The sequence below is a fragment of the Amphiura filiformis genome, chromosome 10 (assembly GCF_039555335.1).
Source record: "Amphiura filiformis chromosome 10, Afil_fr2py, whole genome shotgun sequence".
Taxonomy (NCBI): Eukaryota; Metazoa; Echinodermata; class Ophiuroidea; order Amphilepidida; family Amphiuridae; genus Amphiura; species Amphiura filiformis.
Window position 1 is genome coordinate 18,881,972 of NC_092637.1, and position 21,410 is coordinate 18,903,381.

General features: G+C 37.8%; 1 protein-coding gene across 1 annotated transcript in view; it reads left to right on the forward strand.

Annotated features, from left to right (window-relative positions):
* LOC140162614 (transformation/transcription domain-associated protein-like) overlaps positions 1-21,410 on the forward strand; it is a 162,624-nt gene that overhangs the window by 90,301 nt on the left and 50,913 nt on the right. The window contains 11 exon segments of the mRNA XM_072185881.1: positions 1,097-1,275; positions 2,600-2,742; positions 3,600-3,702; positions 4,538-4,648; positions 5,979-6,158; positions 13,973-14,131; positions 17,877-17,996; positions 18,415-18,558; positions 19,017-19,166; positions 20,741-20,834; positions 20,837-20,898. Coding sequence (XP_072041982.1) covers positions 1,097-1,275; positions 2,600-2,742; positions 3,600-3,702; positions 4,538-4,648; positions 5,979-6,158; positions 13,973-14,131; positions 17,877-17,996; positions 18,415-18,558; positions 19,017-19,166; positions 20,741-20,834; positions 20,837-20,898 — 1,445 coding nt within the window.

Sequence of the window (21,410 nt, forward strand, 5' to 3'; positions counted from 1 at the left end):
TCTATTGGGTGTTGGTATAATGCATTAATCAAATTAATATCAAGCCGCTAAGTTTTATGATATCATATGACTAATTTGGCTGCAATTGAGTAATTGAAGTTTCAAGAACTTTGGAAATTTTATCTGTGTGATGATCATATAACACAATTTAATTGAATTGATGTACGTGGCCAAATATAATATTGTTTGATCAATTTGGTTGGCAGTTGGTTGAAGTCATAATATATGATTGCAGTCAAATTTTGTACATTGTTGTTTCACAAAATTGATGAAATAATAGAATTTAATTAATGTCGGGATGATTTTCTATCCATTTGAAGATGAAATAATGAGGTAAAATGAAAGAAAAAGTACTTAATATTTTGACCTTTTAACCCATGGAGCTGTATGGGACATTAATTAATAAAATAGTACAAAATTGTCCTGTTTTCCTACAAATGTATCAAATTTAGCTGATTCCAATTTGTGACACGATCTGCTGGTCCATGGGGGCTAAAGGCGGCAAATTTGAAATTGAGATAAAGGCATACTTTGGTATTTTCAGTATATGATAGCCTAATGTTTATATAAGGTAATAGTTATAGTAACTCATTTTTCAAAAATGCCTCCTTTGGCCCTCATGGACCAAATCGTGTCACATTTAGGTGTAAATTGGAACATTAACATAAACATTTATAAAAAAAACAGACTTGTGAGTTTTGGCAATAGTGCTTCATGTTTTCCTTTTTAACCAATTATTAAAATAAAAATGAAAGTGTAATTTGATTTTATGCCTATACTTGCTTCTAATGTTCTGAAGTTATGTGAAATGTATTTTCATATGTATTTTATTGTTTTTTACTCCCCGTTTTTGTCTTTTATCTCAATTTCATGAGAGTGACGGTATGTTCACACATGAATAGTGTTTAGCCTCCATGGACAAGATCGTGTCACAAATCCACTGTCAAATAGATACCAAGTAAACACTAAAAATATATTTTGTCAATATATGTTTGTTAAATTTTTTCACTCCACTTTTATTTTCACCATGCTGTGTGCATTGGTCTGACAGAATGATGTTAATGTAATCCATTTTATTATTGTTTTGCATACACAGTGGCATCGGAACTCCTGGTCATCAGCCTCGATCTGGTCAAGAATCGCATCGGCGTCATGAGTACCGACATGCGCCGCAATTTCATCCAGTTGATTCTGACGTCACTGATCGAGAAATCCCCAGATGCCAAAGTGCTGAAAACCATTGTGAAGATGGTAGAGGAGTGGGTCAAAGCTAAGGTAAGAAACTATAATAAAAGTCGGGGAATAAAATAACTAGCTCACGTCTGACGATTCTGTCAGCTCGGTATTGCATGTCTTCCATAGGGGGTGTATGAATTTCAACTGAAATATAGCCCAGTTGAATCCAAAGATGTTTTACTTTAGTAAAACCTAGATACGCTGATGCCTATACTGATGCACGACAGTGACCGTAACCGTTCCGGCTGAAATCCAGAAATGACGTCATTTGTTCTGGTGCTGCCACTTCCGGAATAACGCGGAGAAGAACATGCCTTTTGCAAACAAAATGGCTGACTCGTCCCGGCCCCTTTCCAGCGAAAATACAGCTTATTTAGCCAATGTCAACATGGGGTCATCGGTAATAATATTTTCCTATCATATTGGACTAACACGTCAGCTATATGGTATTTCACGATATAACAGTAATAAAAAGAAAACTGCAAACGTTCGTTCGTCGGATGTTGACGAAGTGACCAGCTCTAATGACGTCATGATGTAAACAACGTCCGGGTCATTAATAATTAATTAGGTAAACCCAAATATGGAAACCTCCAAACCATACCTGCCAACTACTCCGATTTTCGCGGAGTTACTCCGATTTCCCGAGTTTTAAACCCCTGAAAATCGGAGTACTCCGATTTTCTGAAGAAAAAAAAAATTTCTTATCCAAAGTTTTCGGCGACTTTGGAGAACCACTGGACCTATTCTGAAGTGCTAGGATCATTCACAGTTAATTTGAAAACAATTGGAAAAAAATTACAGTTTGTTATCCTTAATATGCAAACCACTAACTAATGTTTACCTCTTCATCTAGCACATATTATAAATGCATGGAAAACCAATGCATGTTTAATAATGTGATAGATGAAGAGGTAAACATTAGTTAGAAACCCTCTAGCTTTGGGGGGCTTCGCCCCCTCAACCCCCACCGGGGCTTTGCCCCTGGACCCCCTGCCGTCAGAAGCGATACTACGGCCGCTTCGCGCCCTACGTTCGCCATGTACTCTGTTTTCTAGGTTTTCAATGTTGGCAGGTATGCCAAACCTATGCAAATTAGGTGTTCGACGAATCAGAATACGATCAGCCCACCTCCAAACTTATGCAAATGAGTTCAGGCGGTTACGTGAACATGTACAGTAGTTCGGCTCTTGTGTATACCGACCTCTGTGGTTGAATCCAACCTCGCAGAATAATAGTATTTGTTGATTTTATTTTTTTTTTATTAAGAATAACCATTTTGTTGTAACTATTGAAGATGCTGTCTCAAAGTCCAAAAAGTTTCCAGCATAAAATTTAATTTCTGCAACTTTTTTTTTAACAGACGCCTATTATGATGAACCAATCACCGTCTCCCAGGGAGAAGTCGGTGCTTCTCGTCAAATTGATGCAATATGTGGAGAAGCGTTTCCCGGATGAGTCGGATCTTAACGCACAGTTCTTAGAACTAGTCAACTGGGTGTACAGGTAAGGCCTATTCGCCGATCGCACAGCTGTTAAGCGCAAGCTTTAATTACTGCATAAGCGTTGTAAAAGTCGTCTGGCGTGGCACTAGAAAAAAAAATGGACATTTTGCGCATGTGTTTGCAGGAGAACCTCATTTTGGTAGCAAATTGGCGGATCCGAGCAAATGGCGAATAAAAAGTTGTTTGGAACAACATAGCCAATCAGAAAAGCTGATAGAAAAATATTCAGTGTACGATAATTGCATTCATTTTTTTTTGAAGGTGGGTTCATTGATATTGGTCAAATTTTCAAACATTTTTAGTATTTTGTTTGTTATAAAAATCGCAGAAATTCTTTGTCATGTATGAAATTGGTCAATATCATGAGAGATTTGGCACAATAATACTCTTGCACTGTATGTTGATGAGTCCAATGTACTCCCCCTGCGGGGCTCATACATGCATGCATTATTAAGTTAAATTTCTCTCTCAACAACTGATACACATTTATTAACCTATGAATTGTTCCTCTCCACTTCGTAGGGTCAGTCAGATGTTTTATCTTTATTTTTTAAGATTATAGCCAAAACATATATAATTAACTTAATAAAAATTAAGCCTAAATATGTATGAGTATAAGGAATTTCTCTACTTTATCACTTCATGTTTTAAGATGGTTTACTGTTATTATATTTGGCTATTCTAGTTAAAATCCATATACCCCAAATGGAAGAGAATGACTTTCATCTTAAACACAGGTAACATTGGGGGATGAGGTTGTCAGTCCAATCGCACACCTTTCATTTTTATTATGAATTTTTAAACAACCGTCTTTCATTGTTGTTTTTAATTGTTGTTTTTTTCCTTATTATTTTTCAGGGATGACTCACTAAGCGGCAGTGAACTTACTTGTAAATTGGAGCCAGCGTTTTTGGCCGGTCTAAGGTGTAGTCAGCCACAGATTAGGCAGAAATTCTTGGAGGTAACTATCTCAGTGTTATGATATCTTACACTTCCCACAATGCATTTCTTCCATTTCAATTTTCCGTGCTGATTTGCTATCTAGTGCAGCAGGGTCAATAGCGATGAAATGTTCCTCAATGAACAGAGCACAGCCAGATCTTGCAAAATATGTTCATTTCTTGACTATTGACCCATGTTTATCCAGTCTATTCTCAACATAAAAACAAAGGAAACCTGTACAAAGTAATAGCAGTGTCATTTTATGTAATGAGGCGATGCATCATGTTGCAAATTATTATAGGAAGGGAAAGGTATTTTCTCTGCAGTTCCTTGACCCAAATTGGTTTGCCCACTCATAGAATGACCTCTATATGCTTTGAGCATGGAAACTGCACAACTTGAGGTCTATTTTTGATTTTGGTTATGTAAAAATGTGGATTCTGTTTGCAGAAATCAGAACTAATGCCTAAAATTGAGGCATTTCAAAAATAATACAATACAGAAGTTAAACAATAGAATTCAAAATATATAGTAAAATCCACATTGCCAATAGGGGAAGTATAACAGCTAACCCAATATCATAATGAACTACCATTTCTCCAGCCCTTTCTGCATAGGTGGCCAATATCACTTCCAATTGCAATCGGAGGTCCCAGGTTCAACCATCTCCAAATTCCACTGATTGCGCTTTCAAACTCTTGTACTTCCATCGCATCTTTAATTAACCCATGAAAACAAATCTGTCCTCTCCCACTAAACTCAAGAAATGCTACTATTAATCCCAATCCTGTGTGAATCCTGTGGGATTGGGAATAATGAAGTTAATCCCTGTTATCCACCCTTCCTCCTTGCAGGTGTTTAATGGCAGTATTAGGAAGCGACTGTTTGATAGACTTCTCTATATTACAGCATCACAGAACTGGGAAGCAATGGGCACACACTACTGGATCAAACAATGCATCGAGGTAATATTCTAGATTTTAAAAAAGCACAGTATTCATTTGGAATGGTATAATCAGAGATCAAAATACTAGTTTGTGTCTGACGTCACCTGTCAATTAAACTCGGAAACAGTTTGTTATCCCCCTGGCTTTAGCCATGAGGGGATATTGCGATAGTGTACTGTATTCCTTCTGTATGTATGTAGGGGTGTGTATGGGTATGTTCTATCTTGGTTAGGTTTTGCCTTTCGCCTATTTTCTCGGAGACTAGGGGGTCGCACGTTCCTCAAACTTGGTGGGTGGGTGCATCTTGACCCGAGACAGAACCGGTTTGTATTGGTTAGTGGGTCAAGGTCACTGAGGTCATCCAGGGGTCATCTGAGGTCAAATTAGTCAAAATTGTCGTATGGGCGTGAAACTTGGTGAGTACAGTCAACATTTTGGAAGGTCATTTTGAGGTCACCAGGGGTCATCTGATGTCAAATTAGTAAAAACTGTCGGATGGGCATGAAACTTGGTGGGTACAGTCTACATTTAGAGCCAAATTTTTGGAAGGTCATTTCGGTGTCACCAGGGGTCATCTGAGGTACAAGTTTACTGACTGCCCAGCCAGGGGGATCGTGTGGTTCGAGAACCGCCTATTTTTAACAAGTTGTCGTTATGATTGAATCTTTGAACGCTTTGGTAAAACAGCGTGCCTTCAAATATGCAAAATGTCCCAAAAGTTATGTCCTATATTTTCTGCGATTCCTTTTCTCCGATGAAGGCGCCAGATGAATCAACCTTCCTTTTGTGCACTACTTACCAATCAAGAGTCATAGGGAGTTTGATTGACTGTAATGTCACAAACTAGGCTTTTTTAATTTAGTCTCGGATTATATCAATTGAACTATATATGTCCAGGGTCCACCAGCATGTCGCTCATGGAGGGAAGAAATAGTGTACGTCTGGAATTCTCGGTCGGCATGATGTCACTTGCATCATGACATTGGCTCTTATAATATTTTGCAGTAAACCTTTGACGAGAGCGTATTTTAAGTGTACATCGCGTATTTACTACGTTGAAACGCACTTGTCTCTGATTGCTTGCTGAGGCGATCTGCTGTTGCCGAGTGAAAATTTATCATTGAACTTTGCGCCGTACGCGTTGTTAGCGCCGACTTTGCAACATCAAGGTAGTACGCGCTCGTTAAAGGTTACTGCAAAATATTATATTGGCTGTTCCATATCTCGCCCTCTGACATGACCCTCTGCATTTTTAAGCAATTTATACACAATTTAAATTTGTTACACTTTCACTGGGATCACTGAATGGGTCTTATTAACTAAGTATGTTCCTTGTTTCTTTCAATAGCTCATCATGGCAGTGAGCGTCAATGGATTGTCCATCATCAGCGCAAACTCCGCCCCGTTACCACCCATAACGCACGTCATCAACCTAGCGGACAGCCAAGACAAGACGGCGTTTGCTCTCGCAGCGAACATTAAGGATGAACCAATGGATGTGGAATCTATTGACACGCATAAAGATGAGGTAAGTTCTAAAGTTTGTTTGGCTTATATAAGGCAGAAATTATTTGGCTTTTGTTACTGCGCGCCTCAATAAAGTCCCAACTCACGCTCGCATAAATTCACATAAGCGTGCGCCAGTCATGCATTACGCAACACACAACTAGCTTAAGCATTGCGCCCAACTGCATGCATGCCATTCTATATCAATACACTGTGTTATGAGTCTTATTTTTTTCCGCCTTATATAAACCGAACAAACTTTAGGCTTGTCACTATATAGCTTCCAGAGAAGTATGCTACTCTGTTGCCCGGATTGATGCACGCACCCTGTTAATGAGCGACATACAGCAGCCTTCGATGAGCAGTTTTATTTTCTTGCATTATCAGCCAATCGAATTACCACTCTGTTGGTATGATTGTCAGACGATTGAATTAGCCAATCAGAACCCCACTTTCGTTTTTACGCTGTATGCGCTCTCAAAATGTAAACAAATGCCAATCTTTTCTGCCAGCAAGTGTAGTTGCACGACTAAAGTAGTCAACTATATGTTACTACTGGTATTACAATATTTTGCAAATATTTAACTTTAAAGTACATAAGAAAAATCTCTCAATCCTGGCATGATGGTATCTCTTCTTTTTTTTTTTTTTTTTTTTTCCTTTTTTTTTGCACCTTGGAATAGATGTTCAAACATAACCTGCTTGTATTAAAGACACAATAAGACAGTTTACATGAAGCTGTGAAGCACAAATTGCAGTGCGATGTAGCTTCATTCGAGGTCTGCTTACAGGGATTTGGTCTGGGATGCTTAAAAGTCATGTCACGGGTAACTCAAAGGTCCCATTTCCCCCCATAGAATATGCTTAGTATGGTAGAAATATGTAGATGCTCCACTTTCTTTTTGTCAACATTTTTATAAATCAAAAAAGAAAATTCACTTAATCACAAAGTCAATTTTTTAAGCAAAAACACCCACATTTTGAAAATATCTCAATTCTGGCATGTTGCCTCCGGATTAAATTGACATTTTACGAAAAGAACATTTGATCGGTTTTATACGTCAGCACAGCTCGGTTTAATCGGTAATTTCAAATCACGCCATGTTAACGATACCCTACAGTATACAATTTAATTTATAACACACAAGATAGATTACAATTTACCATGGCAACCTAATTTAAAGCTGTAAGGTACTGATCTTTTAAAATGAATTTGGTGAATGTTTTTAAAACCTGACAACTGCAATTTTTAACTAAAGTCTTAATTAAGGGCAGGGTAAGGGTAGAGGATGTCAACCTTTTTCTATTTCATTATTTGTGAACTCCAAAGTTACAGATCAAATTCACTTTAAGCCATAATGTTCAATCTTATAATATGAAATTGGTTGATTTTTTGGCATATTTGTAATGTTTACACATGTCCCAACTTCCACATAAATAGGGCCAAAAAAAAAATTGTTTGCTTGCCCTCGAATGGATTTTAAAAATTGGGTCGGTCGGTCGGGAAAAGTTTTTTTTTTTTTTTTTTTTTCCGCTTCCCAGAAACAGACATGGCGAATACCGAATGCAATTAATGGTTCAAGCATTTCCGTAGCAGCAACATCACGCCATATCTGTGCTCGCCACTTGCACCTTAAACAATTGTAGCTCTTCTACATGTAGGCCTACGTTTAATGAAGTGTACAATTCTCCTACATGTAGTGTTTTCTGCTTTTCAAAACTATCATATTAATCAGCGTGTTCGGTCCCTTGCTTCACCTGTACAGCTAGCGCTACTCATGTTGTGTCCGCCATGTTTTAAGTGAAATCATACTATACCGAGCGATTTGTGCTCTTAATAAAAGTAGCCTCAACAAACATGTTGAAAAAAATAGTCCAATGTTACTTCCTAGTCGATACGAACAAATATCATGAATCTAAATATTTATAAACAAGAAATGAATATCTGGTACAACTGTTTTCAAATTTTATCTACTTTTACCATATTTAACATCTGCTATATTGTATCCATTCTTGCACGATATGCACGGTTATATTTTGCCTGTAAATAAACTCATCCCTAGATGCGCCGCCTGAAATGTGCAGGTGGATAGCAAATTGTATTAGAGCTTAGACGCTGAGGTGGTATACGAAATTGCGGAACCCGACAGTTAGGTACAGCCGGACACATAAACATGCAGGTTATGGTATTTTACAACGTTTCTTTTAAATCATCGGTTTTTCAGACGAAAAATACATGCCATTTTTGGGAAAATCGCAACAACAAAAAAAATTTCAAAAAAAAAAGTTCTACGGTCGGGACTGCCGAGACGGTCGGTCGGACGAGGGCAAGCAAACAACTTTTTTTTTTTTGGCCTAGTCATAATTCATAAAATTCTGACTTTATGTCCTCCTATGGAACTGCATGTTAAACGGCAAAAATAACCAGTAGGGTTTTTTCGCTTTACCTAGCTTGTTATTTCAGCTCAAAATGGACAGAAACCCTTCCCTAAAATTATTACCAGTATTATTTCAGCATTTTGAGTGTAGAATAACAAATTTAAAATTTGATGGAAATCGTACAATAAGACTTTAATCACAAAAGTCTTTTTTTTTTCAGCAAAAAAGCCCACATTTTGAAAATCTCTTAATCCTGGCAAGTTGCCTCTAGATTAAATTACATTTTAGGAAAAGAACATTTGATCTGTTTTATACGTCAGCACTGATCCGTTTAATCAAGTAATTTCAAGTCACGCCATGTAAACGATACCCCTAGAGTATACATTTTAATTTATAACACGCAAGATACATAGATTACAATTTACCATGGCAACTTAATTTAAAGCTGTAAGGTACTGATCTTTTAAAATGAATTTGGTGAATATTTTTAAAACCTGACAACCGCAATATTTAATTCAAGTCTCAGTTAAAGGCAGGGTAAGGGTAGAGGATGTCAACCTTTTTCTATTTCATTATTTGTGAACTCTCAGATCAAATTCACTTTAAGCCATATGTACGATCTTATAATATGAAATTGGTTGATTTTTTTCAAACCTGATTTTTTGGCATATATTGTAATGTTTACACATGTCCCAACTTGCACCTAAATGGAATCAGCCAAATTTGTTGTGTTAGGAAGTCAACAGAGCAAAGTTCGACATAAAGTCATAATTCATGAAATTCTGACTTTAAGTCCTCCTATGGAACTGCATGTTAAACTGCCAAAATAACCAGTAGGGGTTTTCACTTTACCTTGTTATTTCAGCTCAAAATGGACAGAAACCCTTCCCAACAATTATTACTAGTATTATTTCAGCATTTTGAGTGTAGAAAAACAAATTTAAAATTTGATGGAAATCGTACATTAAGACTTTAATCACAAAAGTCAATTTTTTTGTCAGCAAAAAAAAAAACCCACATTTTGAAAATTTCTCAATCCTTCCAAGTTGTCGCTGGATTCAATTACATTTTACAGAGATGCCACTTTTCCTACTGTTGTCTGAATTCCTACTTTTTTAAAGTCAAAATTTTTACGCAATTTTATATATTTTCAGCCCGTTTTGGGCCCTTTTGTTCTAAATGTATGTGCTATTTCAGGTTTTCAGACTTTTTGAGTGGTACTAATTAGTGGCATCTCTGATTTTAGGAAAAGAAAATTTGATATGTTTTGTACGTCAGCACAGCTGGGTTTAATCAGCAATTTCACGCCATGTCACGCCATGTTAACGATATCCTACCGTATACAATTTTATTTATAACATGCAAGATACATTACAGTTTACCATGGCAACTTAATTTAAAGCTGTAATTCACTAATCTTTTAAAATGAATTTGGTTATTTTTAATCTGACAGCAGCAATTTTTAACTAAAGTCTTAATAAAGGGCACGGTAAGGGCAGAGGATGTGGAACTTTTCCTACTCCATTGTTTCTGAAGTCCAAAGTAAAAAAAACCCAAAGTTTGCCGTTTTACTATAGTTGAATTCCGTGTAACATTTCGTTTTACAAAAATGAAATTTTCATGATTTTAGGTTTTTATTAAAACCTATAAAAATGCTTGTTTCAATCATTTAAATGAGCATAGATTTACACTAAGTACTAGTAATCCTGTTCTTATATACCACTTGACCTGTGACGTCATTGCCTGGCAGTATGCACGCAAATTATGGCAATTTCCTATGTTCTTTGCCCTGCAGTTTGTTCATGCATTGTTATTTGCTCAGGCATGTGCATTTTAAATTGCCCACCACATTTCATATAGTACAAGAAAGCCACTGAATAATGAAACGGTTTGTTCAAGCATATGGATAGACCAGTCCCTCGTCTTTGTTGATAAACAATGTTGTCAAGTGGTCTATATTACATCATTCTGTAAGCACATGCCTAGATTATACCACATATGATTTTTAGCAAAAAAGTTTCCAAAACATAATTGTATTGTGCTGCGACTAGTGACCCTGGGTAATGGCTTCTCTGTGTGTGAACAATTTGGCTGTCAATTGCTATTCTCTCTCTGTGTGTCAGGTGGCGCTGTGTAGCGCTGCTGTGGTCTTCACAAGAGTACGCCATCCCACTCGATCTGATGCCAAGTGTGTTGCACCTTGCATTCCTTGGTTAGAAACCAGCTTCACGTCATTTGTCCAAGATGTTGGTGAAAGTCCTCTTCCTCGTCGGCCTTCCATAGCCCCTTGCAAAATCTGTTTTTCTACATCTCCATGTTTCCTCACAATATAGCCAAAGTACTTCAGCTTTCTCTCCATTATGCCGTTTCTGATGGTTAGACTTGTACCAATATTGTCGAGGATCCAGGAATTTGTTCTCCTGTCTTTCCATGTCACTTGTAGAAGCCTCCTGTAACACCACATCTCAAAAGCATCTACTCTTTTCCTATCATTCTTGGTCATAGCCCAAGACTTGCTTCCATAAGTAGCAATGGAAAACACAGTTGCACGAAGTAGGCGTACCTTGAGGTCAATAGATAGCCCTCTGCTTTTCCATATGCTTACTATTACCAATGGGTCAATAATCATCGTTGTACAAAAATCATGTTTTTAATAATAGACACAGCACTTGTTTTATTTCTTTATTGATTTTTTTGCAATAATTTTTTCAACATTTCAGATTTACATTTTCAATTTTTGAAATTACCAATTCCATGAAATTTGTCCGTTTTCTGTAAAACAGCAAACTTTATTTTTGGTCTGTATCAAAAGGTAATATTTTTGGAAAGGAAATGAGTAGAGGAAAATATTCATTTTTTTTATTTTTGTCATAGAAACCAATGGTTAACCCCATGAGAACTACCTGCCGATTGGCCAAAAAGAAGTTTTCATTATCAATTGGACCAATCAGGAACATTGTTAGAATAATTTCACCACGCAAAAAAGTTGGGGTGAATTATTTACAAAGCTCCATTATGATTGGTTATTAAAATGAAGTTATCATTGAATTGACCAATCAGAGGTAATGCTAAATCGGCAGGTAGTGCTCAGGGGGTTAAAAGATAAATTGGGCAGCTTTCTGATTATTTGATTCGCAATTCAAGCTGAAATTTCTTGGCAACACTGTACCAATCTGGTAATGAGTCCAATGATGAGAAACTTCAATTATTGGAAAATTAATCAGTGTAATTACACGTTTTAATCAGGATAATTTACAGTCAGGCTATGCTGCTGATGCATTATCATGTTTTAATTTATTACCTGTAAACGATATCGGCCAGTGATACCATATGTGTCCCAACGCTAGCAAATGCGGCAAGTGATATTTTGATTATGAGCACAAATAATGTAGAACAACCTCAAAACTGGGTCAATTATATAATAATGCACTTCAATAATATGCTATTGGTTCAAGGCTTTAGTTTTGGGAAAATTTAAGGAAAAAATATGTTTGTGTGTATTTTTTTTCTTCTTTCTTCCATTGCAGCATGATTTGTTTTCTATCTTACATTAAGACATCAATGAATCTTAATATAAATATAGATTTGGTGTAAAAACAACAGTTATGAAGAAAATCACAAAAAAGTGAGTTTTTGGCAATATTTGTTCGGTACATCATAACAAAAAACACTCTTTCCAAAATATTTTATTTTGTTTTTATCTCAACCTTGAGGCTCCATTCCAAAAACATTTTTTTTTAGTTTTTTGATATTGGCCTTATTTTTTGAGATATTGACCATATAAGGCATCGAAATGAACTTTTTAAAATTCACAAACCAAAAATATAAAAAAATGGGAAAACCATTTCTTGAGTCGATCATGCTTCTTACGATGATCATATTTGCTTACCTATAGATGCTGTATTTATTGAGTTATCGTGTACCTAAATCGTCATTTTACCGAGAAATGAACATTGAAATAATGGCCGTTGAAGTTTAAAGTGGTCACATTTTGCACTTTCATCGAATCTCACAGGAGAATGCGGCAGTTTTCGCTTTTCTACCTTACATTACACCTAACATCGGGTAAATCCATGGCCCCTTGAGAAGTTTGAGCGAAATCCATTCATAACTTGATATTTAAATCGGGGGAAAGAACTTGAAAACCCACATTTTATCAGCTAAAACGGAGCCATTTGAACACTAGGTTTTTGTGAAATCAGTGCTTCCGTGGTGTTTCCATAAGATGCGCCGCGCATGCAGATAAGCGTCGCGTATGCGTAGCGTATTTGTGTGTTAACAAATTGCGCGATACGCAACGCGATGCGTTGTTGCGTGTGTACCCTGCTGGTACAATAAAGATTTTCTTTCCTTTTCAATTTCAAACACGAGTGGAATAGTGAAATAAAATCCTTAAAATATTGCAGTTGGAATTTCATTCCTTGTATTTATAAAAAACATAACAAAGTACAAACATATCAGAAAAATTCAATTTCGCGAAAGAAACAATGTCTAGAGTACACAGCCGTGTTAAAACAATATGTTTGCAAATTTTGAGTTGTATTGCTCCAGCGGGGTTTGATATGAGCAGAAAAATGTGTATAACATTGCCCCATATGAATAGTGCATACACTTCCAGTGTGGTTACGACAACATTGATTGTGGTATCAAAATGTTCTTTATTAATTAGTTTAAAATGCTGATATAAATATCTCAATTTCCCTTTTCCTATTTAGCCTCATTTACTCATGTTGGGTCACATTTTAATTTAATTGAAAGTTAGATTGAAATTAAACGAGAGAATTTGATCTGTGGAAAAGTTTGCCCATTGGTGCGTATCATTTTGTGGTTTTATGTTTGGTGTGACATGTTGAGAATGAAATATATGTTTTTCTTAGTACTTCAACTTTAACGGCCACACAAATATCAATTTTGTTGGTTTGTTATATTTGTGTAATTAGAGAATAAACTAAATAAATTTTTGTTTTTACTATCCTCTACCCTGTCATAGACGACAGGCAGGTCCAATATTTTGAGTAGTGGATGCCTGTGCAGCCAGCATCCTACATTCAGCTAAACCACAGCCACTGACTAAAAATTGTATACATGTATTATTTTCATATACTTTTTTTTAGATGTTGGTTTGAGGGACTCTGGCTTTTGGGCCTGTTTGGTGTTTCCTTTTGTACCACATGTCAGTTTTTAACCCCCTGAGCACTACCTGCCGATCTAACATTGCCTCTGATTGGTCAATTACATGATATCTTCACTTTAATCACCAATCAGAATGGAGCTTTGCAAATAATTCACCCCATTTTTTGTGTGATGAAATTATTCTAACAATGTTGCTGATTGGTCCAATTGATAATGAAAACTTCTTTTTGGCCAATCGGCTGGTAGTTCTCATGGGATTAATGTATTTTGTGCAATAAAGGAAATACACTAAACTTATCTTGTTTGTTTGTTTGTTTGTTTTAGGATGTTGAGATTGACATAGAATTAACCCCATCAGAGTCAGGCAGCACCTCAGGAGGGCCTAGCACACCTCAGCCAAAGAAGACACCTGATCCAAGGCAACAGTTACAGCTAATGATTAGTAAACATATGAAATTCATTGAGAGTTTACGAGAAGTTAAGGTACGTCATCACCCACCACGCCCCCCCCCCCCCATGCACCCAACCCCTCTACACACATACCTGCATAGGATGTTGAGATTGACATAGAGTTAACTCCATCAGAGTCAGGCAGTACCTCAGGAGGGCCTAGCACACCTCAGCCAAAGAAGACACCTGATCCAAGGCAACAGTTACAGCTAATGATTAGTAAACATATGAAATTCATTGAGAGTTTACGAGAAGTTAAGGTACGTCATCAAACGCTACATACCCACTTCCCCCCCTTGCACCCAACCCCTCTACACACATACCTGCATAGGATGTTGAGATTGACATAGAGTTAACTCCATCAGAGTCAGGCAGCACCTCAGGAGGGCCTAGCACACCTCAGCCGAAGAAGACGCCTGATCCAAGGCAACAGTTACAGCTAATGATTAGTAAACATATGAAATTCATTGAGAGTTTACCAGAAGTTAAGGTACGTCATCAAGTGCTACACACCCACCTCCCCCCCATACACTCAACCCCATCAGAGTCAGGCAGCACCTCAGGAGGGCCTAGCACACCTCAGCCGAAGAAGACGCCTGATCCAAGGCAACAGTTCATTCATTCATTCATTCATTTATTTTTTTCACTCATCAAATAGCAAATATACATAGGATACATACAAAATCATAATACAAGTGAGAGTGAAGGAATCACAGGAAAGGCCAAGAAGAGGTCTGAAAGTCTGTGATCCCTTGATTGGTTAATTCATCATTACACATGGCAGCAGATTGTCATTTCAATGAAGAAGCAACAGTAAGCTGTCATATCTTGATATGAATTAACCTAAATACATGAAAAATAACAGTAAACAATAGTAAATAAGAAAATGCACAACAATAAGTAATATAAAATATAAATATCCAATGTGGTCACATAAATCAGATACAATAGGAATTAACAGTAACTTTGCATGAGATGTTTTTTAAATACATGGCGGAATTGATTAATCGATGATGAACTTTTAATACTGTTATCAACATTATTCCATAACTTAGTAGCTGCATATTTAATAGATTTTTCACAGAAAGCTCTTTTGATAAATGGAAGCCTCAGACGATCTTTATATCTGGTATTCAAGTCATGGATCTTAGACTGTTTTACAAATAAATCATCAAAAACACTTGGTAAAAGTCCATTATCATGTTTGTACATAAATAAACCAAATTCAAATGTATACATATCCCTGACACTTAAAGTATTATACCTAATCAGTAAGGGATTTGTGCTACTTCTATAATCACTTGCACTTATAATACGATGTGCCCTCTTTTGAATTTTAAAAAGATCATTTATGTATGAGGAACATGGACATCCCCAAGCTAAGATACCATAATTGATATACGGTAATATCTAATGTTACAGCTAATGATTAGTAAACATATGAAATTCATTGAGAGTTTACGAGAAGTTAAGGTACGTCATCAAACGCTACATACCCCCCCCCCCCCCCATACACTCAACCCTATCAGAGTCAGGCAGCACCTCAGGAGGGCCTAGCACACCTCAGCCGAAGAAGATGCCTGATCCAAGGCAACAATTACAGCTAATGATTAGTAAACATATGAAATTCATTGAGAGCTTACGAGAAGTTAAGGTACGTCATCAAATGCTACATACCCACCTCCCCCCCCCATACACTCAACCCTATCAGAGTCAGGCAGCACCTCAGGAGGGCCTAGCACACCTCAGCCAAGAATACGCCTGATCCAAGGCAACAATTACAGCTAATGATTAGTAAACATATGAAATTCATTGAGAGTTTACGAGAAGTTAAGGTACGCATCAAACGCTACATACCCACCTCCCCCCATACACTCAACCCTATCAGAGTCAGGCAGCACCTCAGGAGGGCCTAGCACACCTCAGCCGAAGAAGACGCCTGATCCAAGGCAACAATTACAGCTAATGATTAGTAAACATATGAAATTCATTGAGAGTTTACGAGAAGTTAAGGTACGTCATCAAACGCTACATACCCACCTCCCCCCCCATACACTCAACCCTCTCAGAGTCAGGCAGCACCTCAGGAGGGCCTAGCACACCTCAGCCGAAGAAGACACCTGATCCAAGGCAACAGTTACAGCTAATGATTAGTAAACATATGAAATTCATTGAGAGTTTACGAGAAGTTAAGGTACGTCATCAAACGCTACATACCCACCTCCCCCCCCCATACACTCAACCCTATCAGAGTCAGGCAGCACCTCAGGAGGGCCTAGCACACCTCAGCAAGAAGATGCCTGATCCCAGGCAACAATTACAGCTAATGATTAGTAAACATATGAAATTCATTGAGAGTTTACGAGAAGTTAAGGTAATGCCATCAAACGCTACATACCCACCTCCCCCCATACACTCAACCCTATCAGAGTCAGGCAGCACCTCAGGAGGGCCTAGCACACCTCAGCCGAAGAAGATGCCTGATCCCAGGCAACAATTACAGCTAATGATTAGTAAACATATGAAATTCATTGAGAGTTTACGAGAAGTTAAGGTACGTCATCAAACGCTACATACCCACCTCCCCCCATACACTCAACCCTATCAGAGTCAGGCAGCACCTCAGGAGGGCCTAGCACACCTCAGCCAAGAAGACGCCTGATCCAAGGCAACAATTACAGCTAATGATTAGTAAACATATGAAATTCATTGAGAGTTTACGAGAAGTTAAGGTACGCCATCAAACGCTACATACCCACCTCCCCCCATACACTCAACCCTATCAGAGTCAGGCAGCACCTCAGGAGGGCCTAGCACACCTCAGCCGAAGAAGATGCCTGATCCCAGGCAACAATTACAGCTAATGATTAGTAAACATATGAAATTCATTGAGAGTTTACGAGAAGTTAAGGTACGCATCAAACGCTACATACCCACCTCCCCCCATACACTCAACCCTATCAGAGTCAGGCAGCACCTCAGGAGGGCCTAGCACACCTCAGCCGAAGAAGACGCCTGATCCAAGGCAACAATTACAGCTAATGATTAGTAAACATATGAAATTCATTGAGAGTTTACGAGAAGTTAAGGTACGTCATCAAACGCTACATACCCACCTCCCCCCCATACACTCAACCCTATCAGAGTCAGGCAGCACCTCAGGAGGGCCTAGCACACCTCAGTCGAAGAAGATGCCTGATCCCAGGCAACAATTACAGCTAATGATTAGTAAACATATGAAATTCATTGAGAGTTTACGAGAGTTAAGGTACGCATCAAACGCTACATACCCACCTCCCCCCCCATACACTCAACCACCTACACACATACCTGGGGTCCATTTCACTAAACTTTACAAAGCTTCATAAGTCTTGAAATCGTTCGTAACTTACGACTCGTCGTAAGTTCCATTTCACTTAACTTATGTAACCTTCGTAGGTATTTACTATGTACAGGGACCCTTCGTAAAGTTACATCTAGTATTGGGTATTGGTAACTTAACAAACGAATGCCTGAGTTATGAAGGGTTAAATTTTAGTGAAATAATTTGTATATAATGGATGGAGAGATGAGATAGTCAGTTCCTTGGGAAAAGACGGGAAAAGATTGGCAGAATTTGGGAGAGGCCTTTGCCAAGCAGTGGGACGATATGGGCTGATGATGTGACCTTATTGACATATATATACATGTACATATACCCCACCTACCCATTGCATCTGATACTTACATGTGGTTTATTAAAGAAATGTATCTAATTATATTCATGTCTCTTTTTCAGACCTATAACTTCCTTTCAGCCATGTCCAAACTCTGCCACAGTGACACAGCCATGACTCATCAACTCTTTGTGTTTCTCTTCCCACGTCTGTGGAAGATACTGAATGAGAAGCAGCAAACGGTAAGCTTCTTTGACCAGACTTTTTTTTTAATGTTGTCCGTCTGTCTCGGGCAAGCAATATCATTAACACATCTACAATGAACTTCAAACCTGGTAGGGTGATAGAGTATGATGAACTCTGTTGCTATATAGTCTTATGTTATGAATGAACTCTGTTGCTATATGTAGTTTTGTGTTATGTTATTTGCACAATTCTAGCACCTAAACGCAATGATGGATTGATTTGCCATTGGGGAGGGTGAACAATATTGTGGGGGGGGCACGTATGTTCACAAGCAATGTCATTAATCATCTGTACTGCATTTAACGCAACAGCCGCTGAGCTTCAAACTTGGTAGAGTGATAGAGTATGATGAACTCTGTTGCTATATAGCTTATGGGAGCCCAGCATAATTCTTGTTCAACGTTTTACCCACAGTTGCTGACCCAGGAATTGAGTCCATTTTTGTGTAGCGGCAGTCATCATTATCAGAAAGAGGGGACACCTAGTGGAGTGCATACATTCGTTGAAGCCATATCTCTGTGTGTCCCACAGATTGCTGTTAGGCCATGTATTTTCAAGGTGAGTCTATCGAAATCAAAATCACCGGAGTTCATTCTCCCACTCCAGCAGATTTAAAATGAGAAGATATCGTCCGCAACCAGAGTTTTTACCGAATTCTGGTTTAACAGTGAAACCTAAAAGCCATTTTTTTTGGCTGTCCATTATAAAATGAATAAGAAGTGTAAAAAAATCGCACCGCAACGTTGCTTCATTTCGATAGCGAGTTTTGCCGGCTCCCGATAGCACATACTGTATTATACATATTGAATAGGCACATTTAAAGTGCCGGAAACCAGCTCATTTTGGGTTGTCATGGCGATCGTGTCTAAACAAACCAAGTGGAATGTCTGAGTAACAAATCACACATTTAGATTTTGTATATGTTTTATGATCCAATATATAATAACACTCAAAATTTAGAATATCTTGGCTGTTGATACCTGTTAATCGGTGTACATTTATTTTATGTTTTTCAGTATTTGGGAAAGAATCACAACCTGTGGCATAGGTCGTGTCTGATGTTGGAGCAAAGCGCCATCGAGAGCGGATTCAGCACACAACACCGCCCTCGTAGCTTGAATGTCTACGATTTCTACGAGCCGGACAATGCAGCCACCACACAACAGGTAAATAATAGAGGTTAATGACTGCGCATCAGTTGTTTTGAGGGTATTGAGAAAATTCTAAGCATTTTGCTTTGGAACCAAGAAATAACCTGAGGGGTGCTTAGAGGTCCAAGCAAAATGTTTAGATATTTCACAATACCCGAAAAATAACTGATTCAAAGTCATTAAGGGGGTACTACACCCCTGGCCAATTTTTTGTCTATTTTTGCATTTTTCTCAAAAATTATAGCACATTGGTGACAAGTAAGATCTGTATATTATAGGGGCAAGGACTACAACTACTGTATTCAAAATTCAGCAACTCAAAGCAAGTAGTTATTGATTTATTGATCAAATATTGGTTTTCCCTCATTTTTGACTGTAACTCCACAACTATTGTCTGTGCTGAAATAAAATTTCCAGTGCAGTAGTTGTAGTACTTGCCCCTATACCATACATATCTTACTTGTCCCCAATGCGCTATAATTTTTGAGAAAAATGCAAAAATAGGCACAAAATTGGGCAGGGGTGTAGTACCCCCTTAACCTCATTCATAACCGCTACTTTTCACTTTTTTTTAATTCAATTTATGTCACATTTTCTTCTCTTAATTAGCAAACAGAACACAATTTTAACTTTATCTGTCGTTTTCCCTGTAAAAAATCGAATATCCCATTAAGGAAATACCACTAGCGACCAATCACACTAGCACGCAATCATGCGATGTCCAAATACGGCGGCCAGCATCCGCGTAAATTGTTCAATCGCGTAACACGTCATGTAACACGGTCATTGTAGAGCGTACTTTTAGCTACGTCACAATGACCTGCATTTGCGTCCGCGTATTTAAAAGTTATTATCTGTGATTGGATCGCACTTGCTGCGTATATTAATGAGGTTATGAATAGAGGTTAATGACTGCGCATCAGTTGTTTTGAGGGTATTGAAAAAATTCGAAGCATTTAGCTTTTGGAACCAAGAAATAACCTGAGGGGTGCTTAGAGGTCCAAGCAAAATGTTTATATTTTTCACAATACTCAAAAAGTAATTGATGCAAAGTCATTAACCTCATTCATAACTGTCACTTTGTTTTCTTGCCATCTGTATAATATTATCATATTTAAAATAAAATACAACTTTAACTTTACCTTTCATTTTCCCTTTAAAAATCAAATAGCCGACAGTGCATAATAATGCGATGTACAAACAAGGTAGTTAAGGTAAATTGTTTATTAGTAATTGCACATCGCGTTCATGTTTTGGCAAATAAATAAGTTTGATTGGGTCTTGTGTATCACATGTATTCATGAGGTTATGAATTTATCATTAACTTTTTAACTGCTAGCTGATATTATTAAAGGTCAAAAGGGTGCAAAGCTCTGAGCATTTGCCCCAAACTTTGCGGATAGTTAAATATGCGCAGATTTCTTGTTTTGCCTGGGGGTAAATTCAAAGATTGGGGTAATATCCCCATCATGCCCCCCTGACCCGTGCCATCATTACTGTGTGTAATATGCACTTTCAGCCTAAGATCTTGATTCCAAACCAGCCTTATATGCAAGCAACCTAACACTGTTATTTTTTGTCCAGTATAGGAAACCCTGGATTCATTAGCAGAGTTGTATGAGAAACTCCAGGAGGAAGACATGTGGGCTGGATTGTGGCAGAAAAGATGTAAATTCCCAGAGACGCGACGGCGATAGCATATGAACAACAAGGGTTCTTTGAACAGGCTCAGAGTGCTTATGAGCAGGTGAGATATTGGTTTTAAGGAAACACACATAATATTATATAATTTTAATCCACAAGTGCTGAACACCGGGTTCGTAGCAGTCATTAAAAAGCCATATTATAACATTTGCTGAGGAAGACGCCTCAATATTTTCAAAATTCTGTCTCTTACATAATTATAATGTACTTTATTAAACTAACATACCCTGCAAAAATCAAGCCTCTAGGTGCTGTAGTTTAGTCACAATCCGAGATTTTGAATAAAACGCTGGAACTGTCGTTTTATTATTACGATGGAAATATTAGTCGACCACGTACTCGATGTTCAGCGCAGTACGTAGGCTATGTACATGGCTATATTCCCAATTGTGTCAAAAAATAGGCATTTTTACATCATAATAACATTAAGGGTTTCAGATGTAGGGCGTATTGTGCTTTATAGGCACAATAATTTACATACGGAATGCAAATAAATATGAAAACCATCAGTGTTCTGGGAGCTCTGGGAGGATCACTGGATACGGTGTTCTAGAG